This window comes from Natator depressus, chromosome 6 (assembly GCF_965152275.1).
Source record: "Natator depressus isolate rNatDep1 chromosome 6, rNatDep2.hap1, whole genome shotgun sequence".
NCBI classification, from domain to species: domain Eukaryota; kingdom Metazoa; phylum Chordata; order Testudines; family Cheloniidae; genus Natator; species Natator depressus.
Genome location: NC_134239.1, coordinates 37,174,596 through 37,195,417, shown reverse-complemented (window position 1 = coordinate 37,195,417; position 20,822 = coordinate 37,174,596). Strand labels below are relative to the sequence as shown.

Here is a 20,822-nt window from a genome sequence, read left to right as displayed (position 1 = left end):
CTGTATAGTGCTCTGGTTCTCATTACTGTGTTTAGTGCTTCAGCTTCATGCCCTCCAGCCAACAAGACTGGCAGTATTTGGGGCCTTGCCAGGTTGTTTCCTTTAGAAGGAGAAATTGATGCTGGAGTCAGGTATTTCTTTGTAACTAAAGAGGATTCCACCAAAGAATGCACGCAAAGTCCTGTTTCCCTAAACATAGTAGAAACAAAACAGCAGGGAGTTTTCTTGCTCAGGAATTCGAATTTGCCTTTCCAGCAAGTACTGTGCCCAAAAGAAGGTCTCCATACTCCTTTTCATTCTATATTCATGACAGATTCTCTTGCGTTCTGCCTGTCTCATGCCTAAGGCTAAGATTACGTTACGGAATCCTTGACTTTCTGAGACCTCTGTGACATTTTCTGCTTCAGCCCTGGTGCAGCTCTCAGCTGGTGTTGGTGGCAGGGCATGTCCACACAACTTGTCAAACCATCCCTTGGCTGCTGCGTTTTCAGTCAGTCCCAGGGAAACTCCTCTTATTCTCCCGAGTTACGCCTTGCCATGTGGCGCACCTTGCATGGTGGCTTCTACAGTTTCCAGTTTCACAAGGTAAAAGGGGCCCAACTGCCCCTTCCATTTAGCTGAATAATTAGCATTTAGCACACCCATCAGCTTTTACCATATCGGAAACCATTCACTCTTCCATTTACACGAGTTCTTGTTTTGGTGCACGTGCCATTCCCCGCCCCCATTCTGGAGTTTCCAGTCAGGTCTTCTTTTCAAATTTCTCACACAGTATCATTGTGGATTTCAAGTCTGTGGGGATTGGGTAGCCCAGCATGCCTGTGCGCACTCTCCAGTGCCAGAGAGTCTGAGAGGATACATGATTCATTCCTACCACAGATTTCATCAGAGATGACCATTAAAGATTGATTACAGCTTCTCTGGATGTAGGAAGATCACAGGTCTCAATAAGTAGCTGGGGCAGAGGACACACACTAAGGGTATGTCTACACTGCAACTAGACACCCACGGCTGGCTCATGCCAGCTGACTCAGGCTCACAGGACTCGGACTAAGGGGCTGTTTAACTGCAGTGGAGACTTCCAAACTTGGGTTGCAGCCTGAGCTCTGGGGCCCTGCCACCTTGCAGAGTCCTGGAGCCTGGAAGTTTATGCTGCAATTGAACAGCCCTGCAGCCTGAGCCCCGCAAACCTGAGTCAGCTGGTACGGGCCACCCGCCGGTGTCTAGTTGCAGTGTAGACATACCCTAGAAGTTTCTGTGTAATTAATTAGGTCCAGTGGGATATGGTGTGGTTAAGGGATCCCAGTATTACAGTCAGAAAAAGAGGGGTTATGGCAGAAGAGGGAGTTAATTTGCAAGGACTACCTCGGGCATCTGTTCCTCGATGTTTGGTGTTCATGATGCAGCTAATATGAAAGGGTGTTGTCCAGAACAATACAGAGCACATACAGAAACAGTCTAAAGCTACAAAATTCCCTTGAACTTGCCTCTCCTTTCTAAGAATGTGCCCCCAGGAACACATGACCATAAACCCTCACATTAAAAAAAGGCATGTGATTTCCGCTAAAGTCAACAAGAATCACACAGCTAAAAGCCACGCAGCTCTTTGAAAATGTATACCTTCAGTTTTAAATGCTGGACCAAGGACATCTGCGAAAAAAACAAACTCAGCAATGGCATGCACCCGGTTGCAAAAACAAATGTTAAAAGGGGACTCTAAACCACCAGCATTGTTTTGGTTGGCCTTACACTAGTTTATACTTTTATAAACAACTTAGCATATCCTACAATTAGCAAACTCTACCCACATAACTTACATGAGGTCAGGTCTGAAGCGGTGCATAATTGCACACAGCGCAAGGCCACTCCTCCAAGAAGTAGTGAGATCAGTGACATTAATGTTCCTGTAGCCTTCTGTCTGTTTCTGACACCAGGTTAAAAGCTTATTAGGTCGAATATCGGATTCTGCAGGTGTAATATAGGGAGAACATTTCAGTCACTTACATACTCTGAACATGAAATGTAAAAGAATCATACCAGGCAGAAAATTTCACATACCATGCCTTGAGACATTCACTGATCTTCTAATAGAGCTGACCCTTTCAAGAGGGCATTGTTGTAGCTCATTTGTAACATACAAATGTCTAACCTAAAGCAAAAACAATTTGAACGTAAGTACATGACCACTGCAAATGATTTTAATATACTATTTTCTTTTCACGTGAACTTTATCAGGTAACTTGACCTCATCCAGAGAATCTCATGAAAGTTTTGTTTATGCAGCATTTCCACTGCAGCCATATGACTCCTGGGACAAAAATGAATTGTGATCTTGTAAAGTGAGCCTTTAAAGAACTGACCTGATGAGGTCGAACACAGCTGGAGTTCAAGTTTGGATAGCGTGTTCCTGGGTCAATGGTATACTGGTCAAAGTTCTTGTTGATATTTTCGGGTGTAGTCTGGGGCAATAGTCGATAAATGCTCTCTCTGACAGACAATAATAATAAAGAAGTGTCAGCTGAAGACAGCGTACAACCATTTTTTCTACATTGCTTTTGTAATTGCCCTCATCTTTAGTTAGAATCTGTCAATGATTAGTACCCTGCACTAAACCTGAATCTGCACCAACTGCCAGTAATGTCTCAGCATGAGAAATTTTCCATCTCAAACCTGAGACAGACAGACACTTACGTGATGCTTGTATCTTCCTGAGGCAGGAAGAGAGCAAGAAAGTAGTAAGATTGTGTCATGCAAAGCCATCTGGTTTTGCTTTAATCTCCACCCAAGGGGTAACTTCTCCTTTTACCACAAAACAGCATTGGATCTAGTCATCCTGCAATTCACCCAACCACTAGGCCCTTCTTTTGTTACTCCATTCAATTTTCCATTTGGGATTGCTCTGTGTTTCTGAGTCATCCACAAACTTCTCATTCCTCAGACAGCACTGCACTTATAGTCCTGATCCCATAATTACCACAAACAATACTGCTCCCAAACAGCTACCATGCATCAGTTTCTAAAACATCCTGACGAGCTGTAACAGTATCAAATCTTTGCCAATGGAACCACTAAACAAGGTCAGCAAATTCAGGCCATCATCATGCAAAAATCTTTTTGTTGGTGCCTTTAATAACAGGTTTTAAGAGAGTGAATAATAGATTATAGAAAAGAACTTATGATTAAAACCTATGCAGATTCTTGCTTGCTGCACATTTAGCAGAGTCAATAGAAGTCACATCACAGTCCCAGCATGAACTAAAAGGCTCAGCTAAAAAAACGGAAGTGGCAATTCTGAAAACTACTGCTGTTAAAACATTGTGTGTTCTTTGACTAAAAGTAGATTATTTCACAACAAGTGCTTGGGGACCAGAAGATTTGTGGGGCTGGTCATTTGATACCAAGCCTTACACCTCTTCCTCAAAGTTTCAGCCTGGCTCAGGTCAATAGTCATTTAGGCCCTAATCATTCAGATTACTCCATATCAGCGGACCCTTGCACCTGCAGAGCGTAACTTGCAGGACGAGGCCTAGAAGTCACTGCCATCTGAAAAAACTGTTCAGTAGCCTAAATGAACTGACTGCCACTGCAAGTAAGCAGAATACTTATGTTACTTGCACTGTTCCTTGAACATCTTCTGCCACCACCGTATTCCCTTAAAATTTGCTTAAATGAGGGGAAGGAAGGAAGAGTTTACCGTTCAGCAAGGATCTCTAGTGGGGGTTTTCCTTGATCCCAGCTCTTCACCATCCATGCTGTATCAAAAGCAGCTAGGAAGCCTCTTGCACAGCCAGTACCCATCGGCCAGAAGGGCTGTAAAGAGTATTTACAGTTTAGCCCTATTAATCCCTCATCTTTCTTAAAAGATGACTTATCACTAAAGCAGTTGCCAGGTGGGCTTGCAGGCTAGGTTTTCACACATTCTGAGACACTAGGCCAGAGAAAGTTCTAGTATACAGTATTGCCAGCTCTCAGGATATTTGGTGTTTTTTCTCAAAGCCTCAGCTCCTGTAGTCATGAGAATCTCAGCTTTCATTTTTTATTTGTATATTCATTGTTCAAAGAAAATTTCAAGCTCTTATGCAGAGAACAGCTGGAAAACGTGAACCCTAAAACATTCAAAAACCAGAAGGGAAGTAGAAAGATCCAACATTTCTTATTTAAAAAAAAACACACTCCTGATTTTTAAGCCAATCTCACGATGTTTTGGGGATCTGACAGATGATTTCTGAACATCGGCGGTTGGCGATACTGAGTACACTGCTTGTTCACTCTAACGTATACTTCTAGCATCAAAAGTACAAAGCAGGACAGTCTGACTGACTGGGACTGCAGTCAAGGGAGCTATGCCATTTACACCAGCAGAGGACCTGGCTCCCTGTTTTCAGCTGTGAAACACAACTTGTGTTACATACAAGTGGAATCCGCATCAGAGATCATTAGCCAGGCATTTGTTACTGACAAGTTATAGTATGAAAATGAGAGAAAATTCCAGTGTAAAGAAAAAAAGTACCAACGTTTCACAACATTTATTGTAAGACAAAGTAAAGAGTCCACGGATATTTTTAGACCATCTCTAATGGCAATGCGAGTGTATACGTCAGCCAAGTAATCAACATGTACTCCATTTTGTGCGAGACATCCTGAAGAAAGCCCATAATGCCACACCACTCTGATACAGACATGTACAAGCATGAATAATAATGAGTAACTTAAACATTTACACACACAAGCAACTCCTTTGAAGATTTCCCTGGAATTACTCATGTAGGTAAACTTACACATATGAGCAAGTGTCTGCAGTATCGGGCCCACAGTTAGTACAGCTGACATGACCAATAAGGAGTCACTTCCCCTCCAACTTTAGAGGGTTTTTTTTTTTTTTTAAAAGCTAAGTTGTCTGTCAAAGTGTTGGACCTAATAACACTGTAGTTTAAAGTGGCACCTAAAGGTTATTATAATTGAAGAAGTCCGCATGTAACAAAATATTTCTGTGGATTTTTTGTTTCTTTATACTTTATGCATTTGCCAGTGTTTTATTTAGAAGCAGTCTCACTGTTTCCCCCTTATTTCCTGTTTCTCCTTAAAGAACCTTATAAGGATGGAAGAAAAAAAATTAAATCCAGCCATTCTATTTAATGGTATTCTGTGAGAAATTGCAGCTTTTAAAAAATGAGTCATTTAAAAAGTTCAAAACTTGTCAGTTTCCCTTTAAACAAATAGAAATTATGAACAAGCTGAAAAATTAAGTAAAAAAGCTGTCTGTTACTAGATATTATTAAATATGTGGCCAGCTCAGCTGGTTTCTGAATCTTCTTAATTTTATTCTTTTCAGGAAAGATTTATGCTTATGCCAGCTACCAGATAAAATTCACATTGCCACCTCCTGGTTATTATACTGTCAAAATAAGCAACCTGAATGCATTTACCAAAGTACTTGAACCTGCGGTTTAACAAAACCAAACCAAACTCCTCTTACAGCATAAAAACATATTTTTACTTTAAGGAATTAAAAATGCTTTTTGTTGTTGCTGCTAGGTATACCTCAAGTAAACTATCTCCAACAAGGGCAACTAAGAGCTGATGTCTGTTCCTTTCTCTTATTAGTGCAGCATTTTCAGAGGCATACATGGAAGTAAAATCAAACATAGCCACGTCTGGCTGCCCATAGTGATTAATCGCAAAATCCAAGGAAGGCAGCTGGTAATTGGTTGCAAAGTCTGCAGCTTCCCTTGCATACGACAGCAGATTGTCCTGGTTTACATTTTCCCCACAGAGAAGCATCTCGGTATCAATATAGTCCTGAAGAGACAAAAACACATGCAGTATGAGAGATTTTAAAATATTCTAATGCAGGGACAGAAAATAGAATAGCACACAGCAGATGGCAACATCGCATCTTGTGGCAAAGTACTGAGAGAAATTTGACTGCTACTTAAATATTTAGAAAACTTGTTAATATGTAAACACACAGCTTAATATTTTAAACTATATACTGAGCCCAATCTAGAAATAGTAACTCTATGCAGCAAGCCAAATAAGCATTATTACTTGCAATGGAAAATAGTGTTTTCCTCACCCTCCTCCCTTTAGCTACACGTTATTTTGGTAAATTTACTACCCTCCTATTGAGAAGGTATCATCACCACTACTTACCAATATGCAATGCATTCTGTCTTTCATGTCCCATCACTACTGAGAATATTGCACTTTAGGACTTAGGGTCACCTTATTGAGTGACAAGTGATCTGGCATATATGACCGGATACTGATGAGCCTATGGTTTAGAACTGTATATACATGGACACTGGGTAAGACATAATAGACTATCTACAAATTGGGCAAGGAAAGAATTTGTTAGAGGCAAACTGCTCAACTTCGCAGGGACCCTTTCTTTATGGGTCATGCTGCTTACCATCAGTGACTGATAAGGCGATTTCTATTTCCAGCTTAATCATGAATGAGACCCCTGACCTGGCACATCCTAGATGGATGATGCTGCAGAACCGATATTAGCCCAGTTATCTCTAGACAGGTTGTGTTTAGCACGAGACACAAATGGATCAAAGAAATGGTGTGGATGTGCCAATTGCCTGTGACCTTGGTTAAGTGGCTCCAGCTCCACAACAGGATTTTTTTGAATGTGTACATATTGTGAGAGAGTCCTGAAAATAGGATTAAGTTGAGAAAAGCAATTGTGAATGCTCTGCAAATGTCCTCACCACAGCTGCATGCAGTGTTGCCCCTGTAAGGGGATCCCTCTGCAACTGATGGCAGAGGGGGAGGAAGGGGAAAATTTACCTGGATGGAGCAGTTTTAACAGGAAATGGCTGGATCAGGTGGGGAGTAAGGGCGATTGCCCTTCCAGGTGACCAGAGAAGGGGATGTTCCAGAGAAACACGCTTCATCTGGACATATTTTATTGGGTGCCCAACTTCAGGGAGAATGGGGTACACCCATCTGAATGGGAAGCAAATAGTGTTTTCCTAATGTTAGATAAAAGTATCAGCAAATATCTGGGAACCCAGCTAGGAAAGCAGTGAGGCAGCCAACCTAGTGTCTCTTTGTGGCAGATGTCCAGTGCAGATACTTGGTATGGAAGGGATACAGTTATTGGATAAAATGGATTGGAAGGGGATTTAGAGGAAAGCCGCGCTTAAGAAAGCTAAGTAGAGGGTTCAGGGCTTGTAGTGTCTGGCTCTTCCCTTTTCAGGCCCCTTAACTCTTATATGATGGGAGGGAAGCAAGGTCCCAGCAATGGGCTGGCTTGGACCAGGATGGGAAGAGGGAGGGCTGACAGTACCTCTCCCACGGAGGTGAAATTTAATGATATCCTGCACTGCACAATTTATTGCCAGGTACTCCCAGATATTTTAAGTGAATCAAGTTGTAGCCTGCTCAAACCACATCCATTGCCTCCTGTTTTCCTTCCTGCAGGGCCAGACAATGGGACAGTGCTTTTAGAATAGAATTCCTTTAAAGATACTGTGTTAGTTTTTTGGCAATATAAAAGGAACAGAAACTTATATCTGTGGCTCTGTTGACAGGAATTTGGTTTTGCTTGTTGTACATCAACCATCACCCACAAAATTAAAAAAAAAAAAAGTGTCTTGAAATCCAAGACAATTTCAGGCATTATTTCCAATGGAGAACAATCTGCTTGTCAGTCTCTAAAACAGCACTAAATGTTCTTGTTGGGGAGATTAGTAACTATCAGGTTTTATTGTTGAAGTCTGATCCCATCTATAGGGAATAGAAAAAAGATTAGCTAAAGTTTGGGAAATGCAGCTTCTGTCTCTTGGTTGCAGTATAACTGCTGGAAAGCCACAGTCACAGCACATGACAAACAATCCAGTTATCCATTCCAGTATCACAGCTTTACCCTTCTAGGTAGGGAAAAGGGGTTTGGCTAGATTGCTCTGTTGTCCTCTAGCCAGTCCATGAAAGGCATTTAAACAAAAACTAACCAGCCCAAACCTGAAGTCAGGCTGCACAACATTGCTTTTTAGTTCAAAAGTGGTCATGGCAAAGCATTGCAAAGTTAGATTTGTCCTGGTGACTAAGATGGACTCTTTCAGACAAAATGAAAACCAGGAAAGAGGAGTCTTAGATTCACAACACAGGAGTCATCTGGATCACTATCCTGGAGACAGCGATGTCATTTTGTTCCATCAACTGGTCCGTTCTGAACATCTTTCAGGATTGGGGGGATGGGGAGGTCCACTGGTGTGATGGTAAGTCCCAGAGTCCCAACCTGTAGCAAGTCACGAAGGGGAGGCTACTCAAAGTGGGACTGTGGTGACAACGGTGAGAATACTCCAATCTCCCTGCCTCGCTGAACACTATTCTACACTCTAAGCTGAAAAGAGTTACCAAGGACTCATCAGAGAAGCAGTTTCCAAAAAGGGTGACGACTTTGTCTCATCAATAGTACCCACAAGCCAAACAAGATTCTGATAGCCCACATATAGGTACTTCCTTTCCTCCTAGGAAGATTCTAGTCTGTTATGACTATTCTGGCAAGGTTACAAAATGACAAGTGATTTTTTGGTGCCTAACAGGAGACATCTTGAAGGGGCCTGATTTTCCGAAAGTGCTGAGCACTCAGTTTCTGAAAATTAAGGCCCTTTAACCATCTCAGTTTGGACACCCAAGAATTACTAGGTACTTTGAAACTTGTTTATAAAGGCCAACTTGTTTAAAAGTGACCTTCCTGTTGCCTTTCATCCATTTGGGACAATTTAACATTTCAGTGTTGGACTCTATCCGAGGCTCTCTCAGTTTGCTGCCTGAACATACACAGTTTCCCCTAATTTGATTTTTGAGTCACTGAGGTTTATTGTCTACAGTGATATCAATGCCTGTGTAGCCAATGACTCTTCCAGGGTGACTCAAGATCATGTTACAACCAGTTTCTGAACTGACACATTTAAGCCGTACCATTTTCAGTTCTCTCTGAGTTTTGTGTTCTCACTGTAAAAATTAACCAAACACAGGTAAACCACCATCTAAGTAATTCAGACTCTAATCATAAAATGATCAAATGAGTCAGTTAAAACCTTCTGTTCAGCCACCCTCATGTAGTCTCAGTCAAATAAAATAGAGGGCTTTGCCCTGCATCTATACGTACATTGATAATCACTCCTTTGTCCAGAAGACTCTGCTTTTTTGCTGTCATTACAAAATAGTGAGTGCTATCTTTGTAGTAAACAATATTCTCCAGGTCAATTCCTGAAAAGACAACAAGACATTTGTGAAGAAAACCTAACTTAAATGAATTTTTTCATTAGTTTAGCCATTTGCCATCAATAATGGATATAGTCCCCACAAGAATCTTTCATTTAAGTTTAATTCAGGCACCTCCTGAATATAAATACTTGGAGTCCCCAACTGAGATTGCAGAGTGCATAGAACAAAGGGGCCCCAAATACAGAATACAAGAAAGTCCTTGACCAGCTGTAAAATATTTTTTGCTATTACTAGCATTCTAAATAATCTTCTAAAAAAGGGAAAATGTGATCCATATTTGACACAAAATATGTAGGTTGCCATACGCCTAGCTACGGCTCCAATAAAATGCTCACTGATTTAAATTGGAGTAGGATCAAGCGCATGGTGCCCAAAATGTTAATTTAAAATACAGGCTGCAATGTGGGAATCCCCCTGAAACCAGGGAATGGAAGTATATACCCGTACTATACTTCTAGTGGATGTTGCCCTATTCTGGGCTCCTTTTTCACACACCCAAGGATGAAGGTTTAACCCAAGATACAATTGATTTAAAGCCATTCACTGTAAGTTATACAAACTATTTATATTTTATTTTAAAGTGATATAAAAGCCTATTGACAGCAAACCAACATGTACTTCAAAAAGTACTCTCTTAACAAATAGACAATGACACTTCCAAGAAAGCAAGCGAGCCTATTTTATGAGGTGCTTAAAACATACAATATGTGAACTAATACAAAGAAATCAAAGCATGCTCTCTTTAAGGGAAATCTCTAGGTATTGAGAATGTTCTCTCACAAAAAGTTATAGTTTGTATCAAAAATATTTTTTAAAGTTGAGAAAAATGAAAATGCCAAATGATCCAGGTTGTGGTAACACCCATGATAAAAAAAATTCCATTGTAGGAACACCTCCTTCCCTAAGGCTTTAAAATCAGCAGAATTTTATTGCTTTGTTATTTAATACATTATAAACTATTTTTGAAGCGGTGGTAGGTGGGTGGCCCTGAATATATCGAGTTGCCCTACCATATATTTTGTTTGGTCACCCCCCCCGGCCCCCCTCCCAAAAAAGAAGAAGAGAATAAGGACCTACCCGTTTCCTCTTTAAGGTCCTGGAAGAATTTTTGATTGAAGATGAAAGCGACACCACTAATTTCTTCCACCTTGGCTTCTGCAGTTGTGTTTCTGTTGATAAAGTTGGCTGTGATAGCTATAGCCAGCTTTCCACGAAATTCCTTCCTTCTAAAACCTGGAGAACAAGGAAAAGAATTAACACTACAGCGACACTAAGGTTCATTTGTTGAGGCTGGCCCACATATCTTGAAAAGTTTAAGCTGCCAATTTCAAACTCTCTGAAATACTGTATTACTTATCAGCTTTTGCAGCCTTATTAAACAAAGTTGGGTTACATCCCTCCAACATTTTAGTGCCCTTCAGTGACAATTAAGACAGGCAATCCAGAGAGAAGTTCTTGTAACCCTGGGTGGTGTGTAAAACCAGCCAAAGTTTTTACAACCATACTCTGGGATGGGGGAACCTTCAAGGCAGCTCTCTCTTTCGCAAACGAATACCAATCCAGCCCCCAGCTTATGGCCAGTGGATTCCTTCTTTTTTCCAAAATCCCACACATTTCATTTCAAGTGTCTGCATATCCCCATCCCCAAAAGACCTGCAGATACACATGTGGTACTGTAATAAAGATATACAACATTAAGTTGAAGGTTGGATTTTTGTTGGTTGTTTATTTTTTATTCTGGGCTGGGTGGGAGGGAGGAAGCGGGAGGCATGCAGCAAAAACAAACCCATGTATTCATTACTTGAAAATTTTAAAACAATGTGAATCAAAATAATGAGGGAGAATATTTGTAAAAGCTACTTAGGAAAGAGCCAGAGTTTTGGTAGCACTTACTATATGGTTAGTCTTAACTTGCATTTTTTTGGGGGGTCAACAATTAAGAGGAGGAACACAGAAAATCTGAAAAATATTTGGCTCCTACAACTATGAGAAAGATAGAAAAAGTGTGTGAGAGTGAGATAGTAGGTCATGATCTAGCAAATATGCATCTGCTTATGTTTATGCATTTGAGCAGTCCATTGATACCTTGCATGTGTAAACTTAAGCAGCCGCGTATTTGCAGGATCAGGATCGTATGGAGTAGTTTAAACCAACTGTGAAAATTATGACTTTCAGCTAGTGTATTTCATAGTCAGTATCAGGGAAAATAAAGAAATTCACAGTATATAGTGATTTGTCTGTAGGTGTGTGTTTCTGTTCTAGTTTCGACCTCACCCTTTGCTTGGGATAGGTATCATGTGCAAATTATCACTATTTTATGAATGTCTTTAGTCTGATAAACTATAGTGGGCATCAAATACTCTCTCTTGGCCCAATGATTTCTTTAAAGGGGCCGCCAAGATTTTTGCTAGTATCTGCAACCCCCAAAACATAACACTGGCGGTAATTTTGTTTTGCTGATGTGTGAATCCTGCAACAGACTTTCTGCAAAGACACCTAAGGAAGCATGTCTGAAATTTTCCAACTTTAAAAAGTTACAGAGGGGAAAAAAAAAAAAAAAAAAAAAATCTATAAGCACTGTATTGTGTTTGGCAGATGGGAGAAAAAGCTGACATTTGGAGCAAACTAAGACAAATAAAAAGGGAAATCAGGAGCTTGATGAGTTGAAACTAATATGAGTATAATTAAAGCTATCAGAACAATATGTAATTAAGTAACAGGTTTGTTCATGTGATGCCAGAGCTGCTTAGCTAATGTCTCACTCACAAAGGTAACTCAGGCGGTTGGAATTCTGTTTGATGACTGTAAGAGATGTAACAACAGGACCTTCCTTTCCTGCCAGTTATTATCTCTTACATGTGTTACTGAAATGACTGCTTCTGATATAAATCACAACCATCCAAGAACAACTCCTCTGATGTGTTCATTAAAATACCTGGCAGTCACCATATGATCATTATTTCAAGTATATTCAGCTGACTTATGACACAATGACATGAAGAATGTGCAGTTCAACACATTTTTGTCAAATCACCATAAAATTAAACCAGCATGTTATTTGTTAACCTTGCAGTAGGTTATGGTACTTATGGTACTAACCACCACAATATGATCCCTACAAACTGGCAGAGATGGCCCTAAGAATCAGTAATGAAGTAAATGTCTCACTTGTTGGGGTACAGCTGAACACACTATAATAAAGGCAGGAGACACGCCATAAAGGAATTTCCACTGTCATATACGCAAACACTTATGGAGGGAGGGAGAGATAACCCATTCCCTTCTGTTCTTTTTAGCCTTTCCACTGTACTTTAAGACCGTTATTGATCTTAAGAATATCTTTTTACCTACCTTCTAACGTGTTCCTGCGACCATCTGCACCAATAACAACATCAAATTCAAACTCTGACAGAGGGTGATCCATTGGGAGAAATTCAGCCCGCCAACCTATCTCTAAAGAAACAAGTAATAAAACTTATTCAAATATTGCATTGTTACAGAAGAACCATTGTTAGAATGTGAAGGAAAGCAATTAGGATAAAAGAATCTATTTTCCAATCAAACTGAACCAAATTCTGCTCTCAGACATCTGCATACAACTTACACACAGCTTTGACGTCAGTGGAACTCCCACTAACGATAATGAGGATTAAGTGGCAAGCTGATGGCAGAAAGGAACGCCTTCATTTGGATCATATAAAACATTATGTTGACTATGGGCCCAATCTTGTGAATACATACACAAGTGATTTTACTCACGTGGGTAGTCCCAGCTTGAACTCAATGCGACAACTCACTCAAAAGTGTTTGCAGAATTAGACCCTAATAGTTTTATTTTAAAAACTGTTAAGCAGATTCCAATTAGTCTAACACAAAGAGAGGGGAAAAATAAAATCTAGCCAAAATGCTTTTAAACCTTTTAAAGAAAGATGCATCACTTTCATTAACCTAAAACAGAATCTGAAAATGTTTGAATTACCTGTACTTATATTAATGACAAATATTCTAAATACAAATACTCACAATCATAACTAGTATCCCTTTATCTCATTTCATCTACCCACAGTCAATTAAAAACAGCACAGAAGTAGTACTAGCAACCAAGATATAAAATGGAAAACTTGTTCAGTCTATATTAAATTTTGCACCACATCTTATAAACTAAGGCTATGTTTTAGTCACAGGTATTTTTAGTAAAAGTCATGGACAGGTCATGGGCAGTAAACAAAAATTCATGGCCCGTGACCTGTCTATGACTTGTACTATATACACCCCTGATTAAATCTTGGGGAGGGGGGGAGTAGCAGCCCAGGACCCCTGCTGGTGCTGGGTGAGGAGGGTGGCAGTGCACGGGCCAGGACCCCCGCTGGTGCTAGTGGGGAGGAGTTGGCAGGGCTGGCAGGCTCCCTACCTGGCTTCTTGCAGCTCTCTGGAAGTGAGGACATGTCCCTCCCTCAGCTCCTAGCTCCACGCACTACTCGCTCCCCCCACCCCAAGAGCTGGCTCTGAAGCTCCCATTGGCTTGGGGGGAGCTGCGGAGGCAGTGCCTGCAGGCGATGTCTGCAGGCAAGGCAGTGCACAGAGCTAGGAGCTGAGGGAGGGTGGGTCATGTCTCCCCTTTTCCAGGGAGCTCCCCAAGAAAAGTGTCGCCCAGAGCCCCCTCACTCCCTCCCACACTCCAACCCCCAGTCCTGAGCCCCTTCCCACACCCAAACTCCTCCTGCTGCTGCTGTGGGGAAGACGGTGGCCTGAGACTGCTCCAGCAGCGGCTAGTGCGGCTGGCCCAGGGGCTGGCTGAACTGGTCAGGTGGCCCCTGGCCACTCACACCAAATGCTGCAGAAGTCCCGGAAAGTCATGGAATCCATGACATCTGTGACAGACTCGCAGCCTTATTTATATATACTGATAAATACCATTAAATGAGAATGGCTAACTTCTGATAGGGTACTAACTGTCAATGGGAGTCACACAGGATGGAAGAAAGAGCAACATTTGGCTCATGGGGCTTAAAGACATCCTCAGAATTCATATTTATCAATCTAAAATTCTCATGCCAAGAAGACAGCAGAAGGCCATACTAGCCTCCCTACAAAAACTCAAGCACATGCCAGCAGGCATAGTGAGAAACCTCTACTTCTCTGGCCAGGGCATATTTTTAAATGGATCAGTGTATTGACACCATGACAGTTATCATGCTTGCGATTCCATACACCATTTCGTAAGAAAGACACAAGTTTCTTTAAGAGGAAGTGTGCTACCTTGGCTTGATTAGAAATTAATTCACAAATGATAATACAGTTATTTCATACAATGAGAGTAATTCAATAGGACAAAGTTACTGGCTTCTTAATTTTGTTATTTGAAGTCACAAGTCAGTCATACTTTGGTTTTCCTGATCTTCAGGAGGTTCCAGAACTTTCACAAACTCTACGTTCACGTGGATTTCAATTCCCAGCATAAGTGCAACTTTGAAGAGGATAAGCTGAAGCTGTCGAATACCTATGAACAGTGATAACACATTTGTCATTTTAAACTATGTAATAGCATTTCCTTTATTAAATTAATATTGTGGTAGCACCTGGGGCCCTCATATTATGTATCTGTACAGTGCCTAGCACAACATCTTTTCAGTTTCTCTGCCGGAGTCCGTAGAGATTAGGCAAGTCACTTGAGCCTAACTTTTCACAGGTGATCATTAACTGTGTGTTCCTCATTTTCTGGGTGCCTCACTTGAGACCCTGAGACCTGATTTGCAGAAGTGTTGAGTGCTCACAACTGAAGACAGTGGGAACTGTGTTTTGAAGCTATCGAGTATTAAAATAATGTTAAGCACTCTGAAAAATCAAGTCCTTGGCATGTCAAATTGGGTATCCAAAATTAGTGGATACTTTTGACCTTAGTCTTTCTTTGTCTCAGTTCCCCATTTGTAAAATGGGGCCCAGGGTCTCAAGACAGGCACCCAGAAAATGAGGCACATACACAATTTATGACCCCCTGTGAAAAGTTTAGTTTAAGTGACTTGCCAAGCATCACTCTGTGGCAGGGCAGGGACAGAATTTACTTCCCAGGGCAGCATTCCACTGTCTGAACCACAAGATAATCCTTTGTCTTCCTGCAATCCCCTGCCTCATTCACTACACGCCTTCCAACTTGTGCAACTGAAGTAGCAGTTCTACTCTCCTTTACTACACAACAGGTCCAGCCTGTACACTGAACTAGGAAAGAGTCCTGTGGAAAAACTAGAATGTTACGCAGTTAAAGACTGTACCATAACGCATATGCCCAAGGCAGCTCAATTAAGATTGCATAGGCAACCTTAATACCTTAATATTTCCTAACTTTACTGAGTCCTTGATTCTACAACCTTGATCATGTTCTTTTAACACAGTTTTGATCCACCACACAGTCCTCTGCCATGTGAGCTAATGGAGTAAATGACAGCAGTAGTAAGTTGTTATCCTCTGTGGGGACTAGCAGTAGAGGGGATGAGACACAGACACAGGATTTCACAGGTATTTGCGGAAAGCAGAGGAATTTTCAGTTCCACTTCAAGCTCTGGAGGGGACAGTGCTCTATTCCAAGCTCTAGTGGGCACAGATTTTTCTGCCCACTCCCCAAGTTCGACCCTTTTGCCCCTTCCCCCAACTTTGCCCGACTCTAGTCCCATCTCTTCCCAACCTCTGGCTCCTCATACCAGTCCCATTCTTCTCACCTAGCCAATCCCAGACCCCATTCCTCAGGATTCTGATCCCAGTCTCTTAGTCCAGCCATTCCGACACACCAAAGACTCCTTTTCCCATTTTTTGCTCCCCCTGCTGCCCCAAGTTTGGCTCTTGTCCCCGCTGCAGTTGATTCAGACCGCTTTCTCCTCCACACTGCTTGAATGCCAGCAAGGGGAGCACTGAGAGCACAGACTCTCTCAGATCTAGTAAATACCTACAGAGGATGCCCTACTGCAATTTTTAAAAGGCTTATACTTTAGCCAAATTTGGGCAGATTTTCATGGGGAAAGCCAACATCCCTGACACAATAGCCACTCCCCTGCCAAAATTTCAAGTCTCTGCTCTAAACTACGGAGATGCTAGAGAGCTTCTCAAAGAAAACGTCACCAGAATCTTTATCCCTAGCCTCATTCTAGGAAACAGCTGAAGCATTTGTCTGAAATTTTCCAAATAAAATTCATCTGGACACAGACACTTGACATGGAAAATTTCAGCCCAAAGAGCTAAAATTTCGTAAAGTTATAAGCAACTGAAAACAGGGCCTTAAAATGGGACGTGTCAAGTGACAAAATTCCCATTGACTTCTGTGGGGCCAGGCTTTCAACCTTCATATACAAGGACACTTGTTTACCAACCCACTATCTAACTCAGATCAGACATCAAACATACATCTAAATTGCATCTAGTCATACCGTGATGAATACACATTCAAATTAAAACAGATAGCCACACAGTCAGATGCCATTCTCCTCCATCCCAATTTCTTTATAAGAAAAAGCAGATAGCCCCCCTAAGGTGATCAAAACTCATTTCCATGTTTTTTAAAAAGACATTTGGTTTACTATTTTTGGTACCATTTTCTCTAGAAGTTCTCCTCCTCAATAATATCTGCAAACAATCCAACACTCAAGATGCTGTCCAGGAGGTTTGTTTTCGTCCAAGTTCGGTTAAAATCCCTGTTGGGTAGGCACCATCCCTTTTTCGATATTTTGTAAGGCACGTAGTACAATTAAGGCACTACCTATAAAGCAGCAGTATCATTCATACAACTGTAAAACCTTTTATTTTTAGAGTACACTTTTAAAGACGCCCTACAATGAAGTCTGTTAAACTGATTGTGGACAGCAATTAAAAAAACGTCCACACAAGGTTTCTCTTAAAGCTTTGATGAGGAGCATAGGTTATTGTTCAAATAAGATTATGCAATTTTGGCAAATCAGAAGTGCTTGACTTTGGGGATTTTTCTCTGTGTGTGTATTCAGAACGTGTCATTACTATCTTGGTAAAGAAACACTACCCAGCAAGTCCAGAAAAGATCTCTATTAATATTTCTGAAGCAAGTTTTCTGCATAACAAGCATTCAACAAAACTGTACATTTCCATGTAGTCACTGGTACTTACTGATATGGTCAATAGATCCTCCGCAGAATTTTCCATAAAACTTTTTCGCTCCCAAACCCCGGAGGTCATGAATTGTAAAAGGCCAGAGATGCAGCACATTGTTTCTTGAAAAAGTGTCCCGCTTCTCCACAACCACAACCTTGGCTCCCAGAAAGGCAAGTTCTATGGCAGTCCGCAAACCACATGGACCACCTCCAATAATCAAACACTGAGGGAGGAAAGAAGAAGTTTGTTAATGCAAATGGAAGTCAATATAAAATTGCCAAGTCACCTCAAGGGTGTAAACTGTCAACTGAAGTAATGCTACCGTATCAAGAGCTGATCATATAACTCCAGAAATATTCAAGTACACTGTTGACAAAATGAAGCAGTAAAATACTCAAATATTTTACTTTATGGAGTGTCTCTCATACACAGACATCAAAGTAAGTACCCATTGAAAAATATGGTAAAAATTATTCAAATAATGCTTTCATCCAGCTCTAAGTAGACAAATAAATTTGAAGGATATAACAGTTATTTCAAAATTACTTGCAACAGACAACAGGAGAGACTTGGAAATGAAGAATAAATGGTCTCAAAGCAGATTTTGTTTTGTTTTGTTCAGAGGCAATTGCTATTGCAATCTTCAGATTAGACCAGAGTCCATTGATTAAAAGTAATCCCCAAATATTCCTACACTAGTTTAGCATAAAACTATCTCCACAATGCATGTTACTTAGTTATATTTTCCTGTAGCCTAGCCAGTATTCTGAATACAATGGATGAGATCGTCAGCTAGCCTAAATCAACATAGCTCCAGTGAAATCATTAGACCTACCCTGATTTACAGTACTTGTGAATTGGGCCTATTCTACTTTGTTTTAACACTGACCAACATATTCAAAATAGGATCTTAAAATTAGGCTCTTATGTCCACATTTAGGCACCTTAGGGTGGGATTTTCAAAGTGCCTAAGCACAAATCTCACCTATATATGGATTTCAATTTTGGCCTGCAGCTTTAAGTTTCTACAAGCCAGAAAGCTGTGATTTCTGGAAAATTGCATGTGCATCAGATGTTTACATTTTCTGACTTGGTTACCAGAAATTATTTGATTAGAAACAGCACCTCTTGATTAAAAAAAAATCACCTCAAATTATTAAAGCAAATCAGTTCAGGTAACAAATTAAGCCTGCTAACCACTGAGGTGTGCATGACCTAATTCAGAAAGTTCTGGCTATGAGGTAGATATTGTCCTATGCTATAAGTACAAGTGCATTATCTCACAATCAAAACATGCTCCTTTGGTTCTCTCACACATAGCCAGACAGTGATTACAGTTTCAAAAGCAAGAACTTACTGTAAACTAAGCCTAGTTGAATGTAAGTCTGGTTCTAATTACATTTCTTTTTCATAACAGTAGGGTTTATTTATTTATTTTGGTCTGTCCATTTGTTTTAAAGTATTACATCTCAGATAAAAGTTATTTGGCACAGGCTTTAATGAAACCAATGATGAGAAGAGCTATAATTATCTTTTTTTAAAGTAAAATATTCTAAAAATTCAGTAATAGTGGAATTTTCACAGAATGAACAGGTACTGTAGATTTAAAAAAAAAATGCTACAGGTATTAAAGTATCATTAATTAAAGCTAATCAGTTCCATCAGCCATTTCCCAGGCTTGCTTACTCCTAAAATACATTTTTAGCTTTATGTACTTTCAGAGTAACATAGCACACTGTATGCTAAACACTAAGAAAACATCAATGGATCTAATTATGTAAAGGAAGAAAATCCAGCGCAGATGTTACCAGGCAGGATCAGAGAGTGGGATTATTGGCAGAGGCTTGGTCAGTTCCTCTCTGCACAAACTTGTTATGATTAACATGGGAACTCTGAGTTCTGACAAGTAAGTGAATGCATTTACAGCTACGCAGTTTTCCAGTAAAGTTGAGCAAGCAGCTAGCAGCACTTTGCAAATACAGACCATACATGGATTGATCAGAATTTTTCTGGCGGACAAGAAATACTATATATAAATACATGCAATTTTTTTTAAAAGTAGTCTTTTGAGATTTATTCATAGTGGCTCTTGCCAACTGATAAAACCCCCCACACTGACATTTCCTCATGATGCTGTAGGATAGAATGTATTCAAATTTGAGAGAGAGAGAGAGAGAGAGAGAGAGAGAGAGAATGAGAATTTCCCCACCCCCCACCATTAACAAGGTATCTTCCAACTTGCTTGGGGGCACTGTGAAAAGTAATTGTATTTTTGCCACCATCTATGGTTATCATCTATAAACATATTTGTCTGCATGTCTTAGAGTCATTTGTTCTTTGATTTATCAGGAGAGCTTTTCCAGTGATTATAGCTCACTCCTCCTGACATTTTATCATCCATTTTGGAAACTTTTGGAGCCAAGAACAGCAAGAATCTATTGCAAAGATTATTTTTTGCAGTTTTGAAGCTTCTACCTTTATTAACTAGTGAAAGAAACAACACATGGAAAAAAACAAGCTCTCTGTTTATATGCAAAAACAGAAACAGTACTGCAAACATTCTAGCAAAACCCATGAAACCCTTCACTCTATATTTTTTCTGCTAATAAACCAGTCTTTTGGCTCATTATTGGCCATATTGAGAAGGTAATGAACTTATCACTGCTTTCACACAGTTAGGTGAAGCCATTTCGTCCATGGTGAGTGACTACTGACATACAAACAAGTCTGGTGAAACTGACCTTTGAGCTGTAGCAACTAGCATTGTGGAAATCAGGGGAGTCTTGGCACAAAGCTACTCATGGCTGAAAGCCTTTGTTCTGCTCCCATTCAAGCCAAAGGAAAAAACTCCCTTTACTTTTATGATCCAGGATCACTTTGCTCTTCAAAAGCCCTCTATCAGGTGAGGGAAACCACAGTAATTAAAGATAACTTTGGAGAAGAATTATAGCATCGTAGAACTGGAAGGGACCTCTAGAAGCATCTAGTCCAGTCACCTGTGCTCATGGCAGGACTAAGGCTATGTTTACATTACACAGCTTTTAGCGACACGGCTGTATGGCTACAGCTGTGCCACTAAAAGTCGTGCAGTGTAGCCACTGTCTTTCAGATCTCCTGCCGACAAAAAACTTCCACCCCCAATGAGCGATTCTCCTGCCGACAACACGCTGTTCACACTGGCACTTGTCACAGCAAAGCTTGCGTCTTTCAGGGGTGGAGGGGTTAACTCTTCTAAAAGACTAAAGTTATATCTTTCAATTGCCAGTGTAGACATAGCAATAGTATTATCTAGACCAGTGGTTCCCAAACTTGTTCCGTCGCTTGTGCAGGGAAAGCCCCTGGCGGGCCGGGCCGGTTTGTTTACCTGCTGCGTCCGCGGGGTTCGGCCGATCGCGGCTCCCAGTGGCCGTGGTTCGCTGCTCCAGGCCAATGGGAGCTGCTGGAAGCAGTGCGGACTAAGCCCTGGT

General features: G+C 40.7%; 1 protein-coding gene across 3 annotated transcripts in view; it reads right to left on the bottom strand.

Moving 5' to 3' along the window:
• MICAL2 (microtubule associated monooxygenase, calponin and LIM domain containing 2) overlaps window positions 1–20,822 on the bottom strand; it is a 184,245-nt gene that overhangs the window by 101,912 nt on the left and 61,511 nt on the right. For all 3 annotated transcript variants that reach the window (XM_074955066.1, XM_074955064.1, XM_074955065.1), the window contains exons 3-12: window positions 17,371–17,578; window positions 14,630–14,746; window positions 12,598–12,699; window positions 10,324–10,479; window positions 9,128–9,228; window positions 5,542–5,799; window positions 3,695–3,810; window positions 2,361–2,487; window positions 2,059–2,149; window positions 1,818–1,965 (exon numbers count right to left, since the gene is read on the bottom strand). In XM_074955066.1, the coding sequence (XP_074811167.1) occupies window positions 1,818–1,965; window positions 2,059–2,149; window positions 2,361–2,487; window positions 3,695–3,810; window positions 5,542–5,799; window positions 9,128–9,228; window positions 10,324–10,479; window positions 12,598–12,699; window positions 14,630–14,746; window positions 17,371–17,578 (1,424 nt within the window). The remainder of the gene's footprint in view (window positions 1–1,817; window positions 1,966–2,058; window positions 2,150–2,360; window positions 2,488–3,694; window positions 3,811–5,541; window positions 5,800–9,127; window positions 9,229–10,323; window positions 10,480–12,597; window positions 12,700–14,629; window positions 14,747–17,370; window positions 17,579–20,822) is intronic.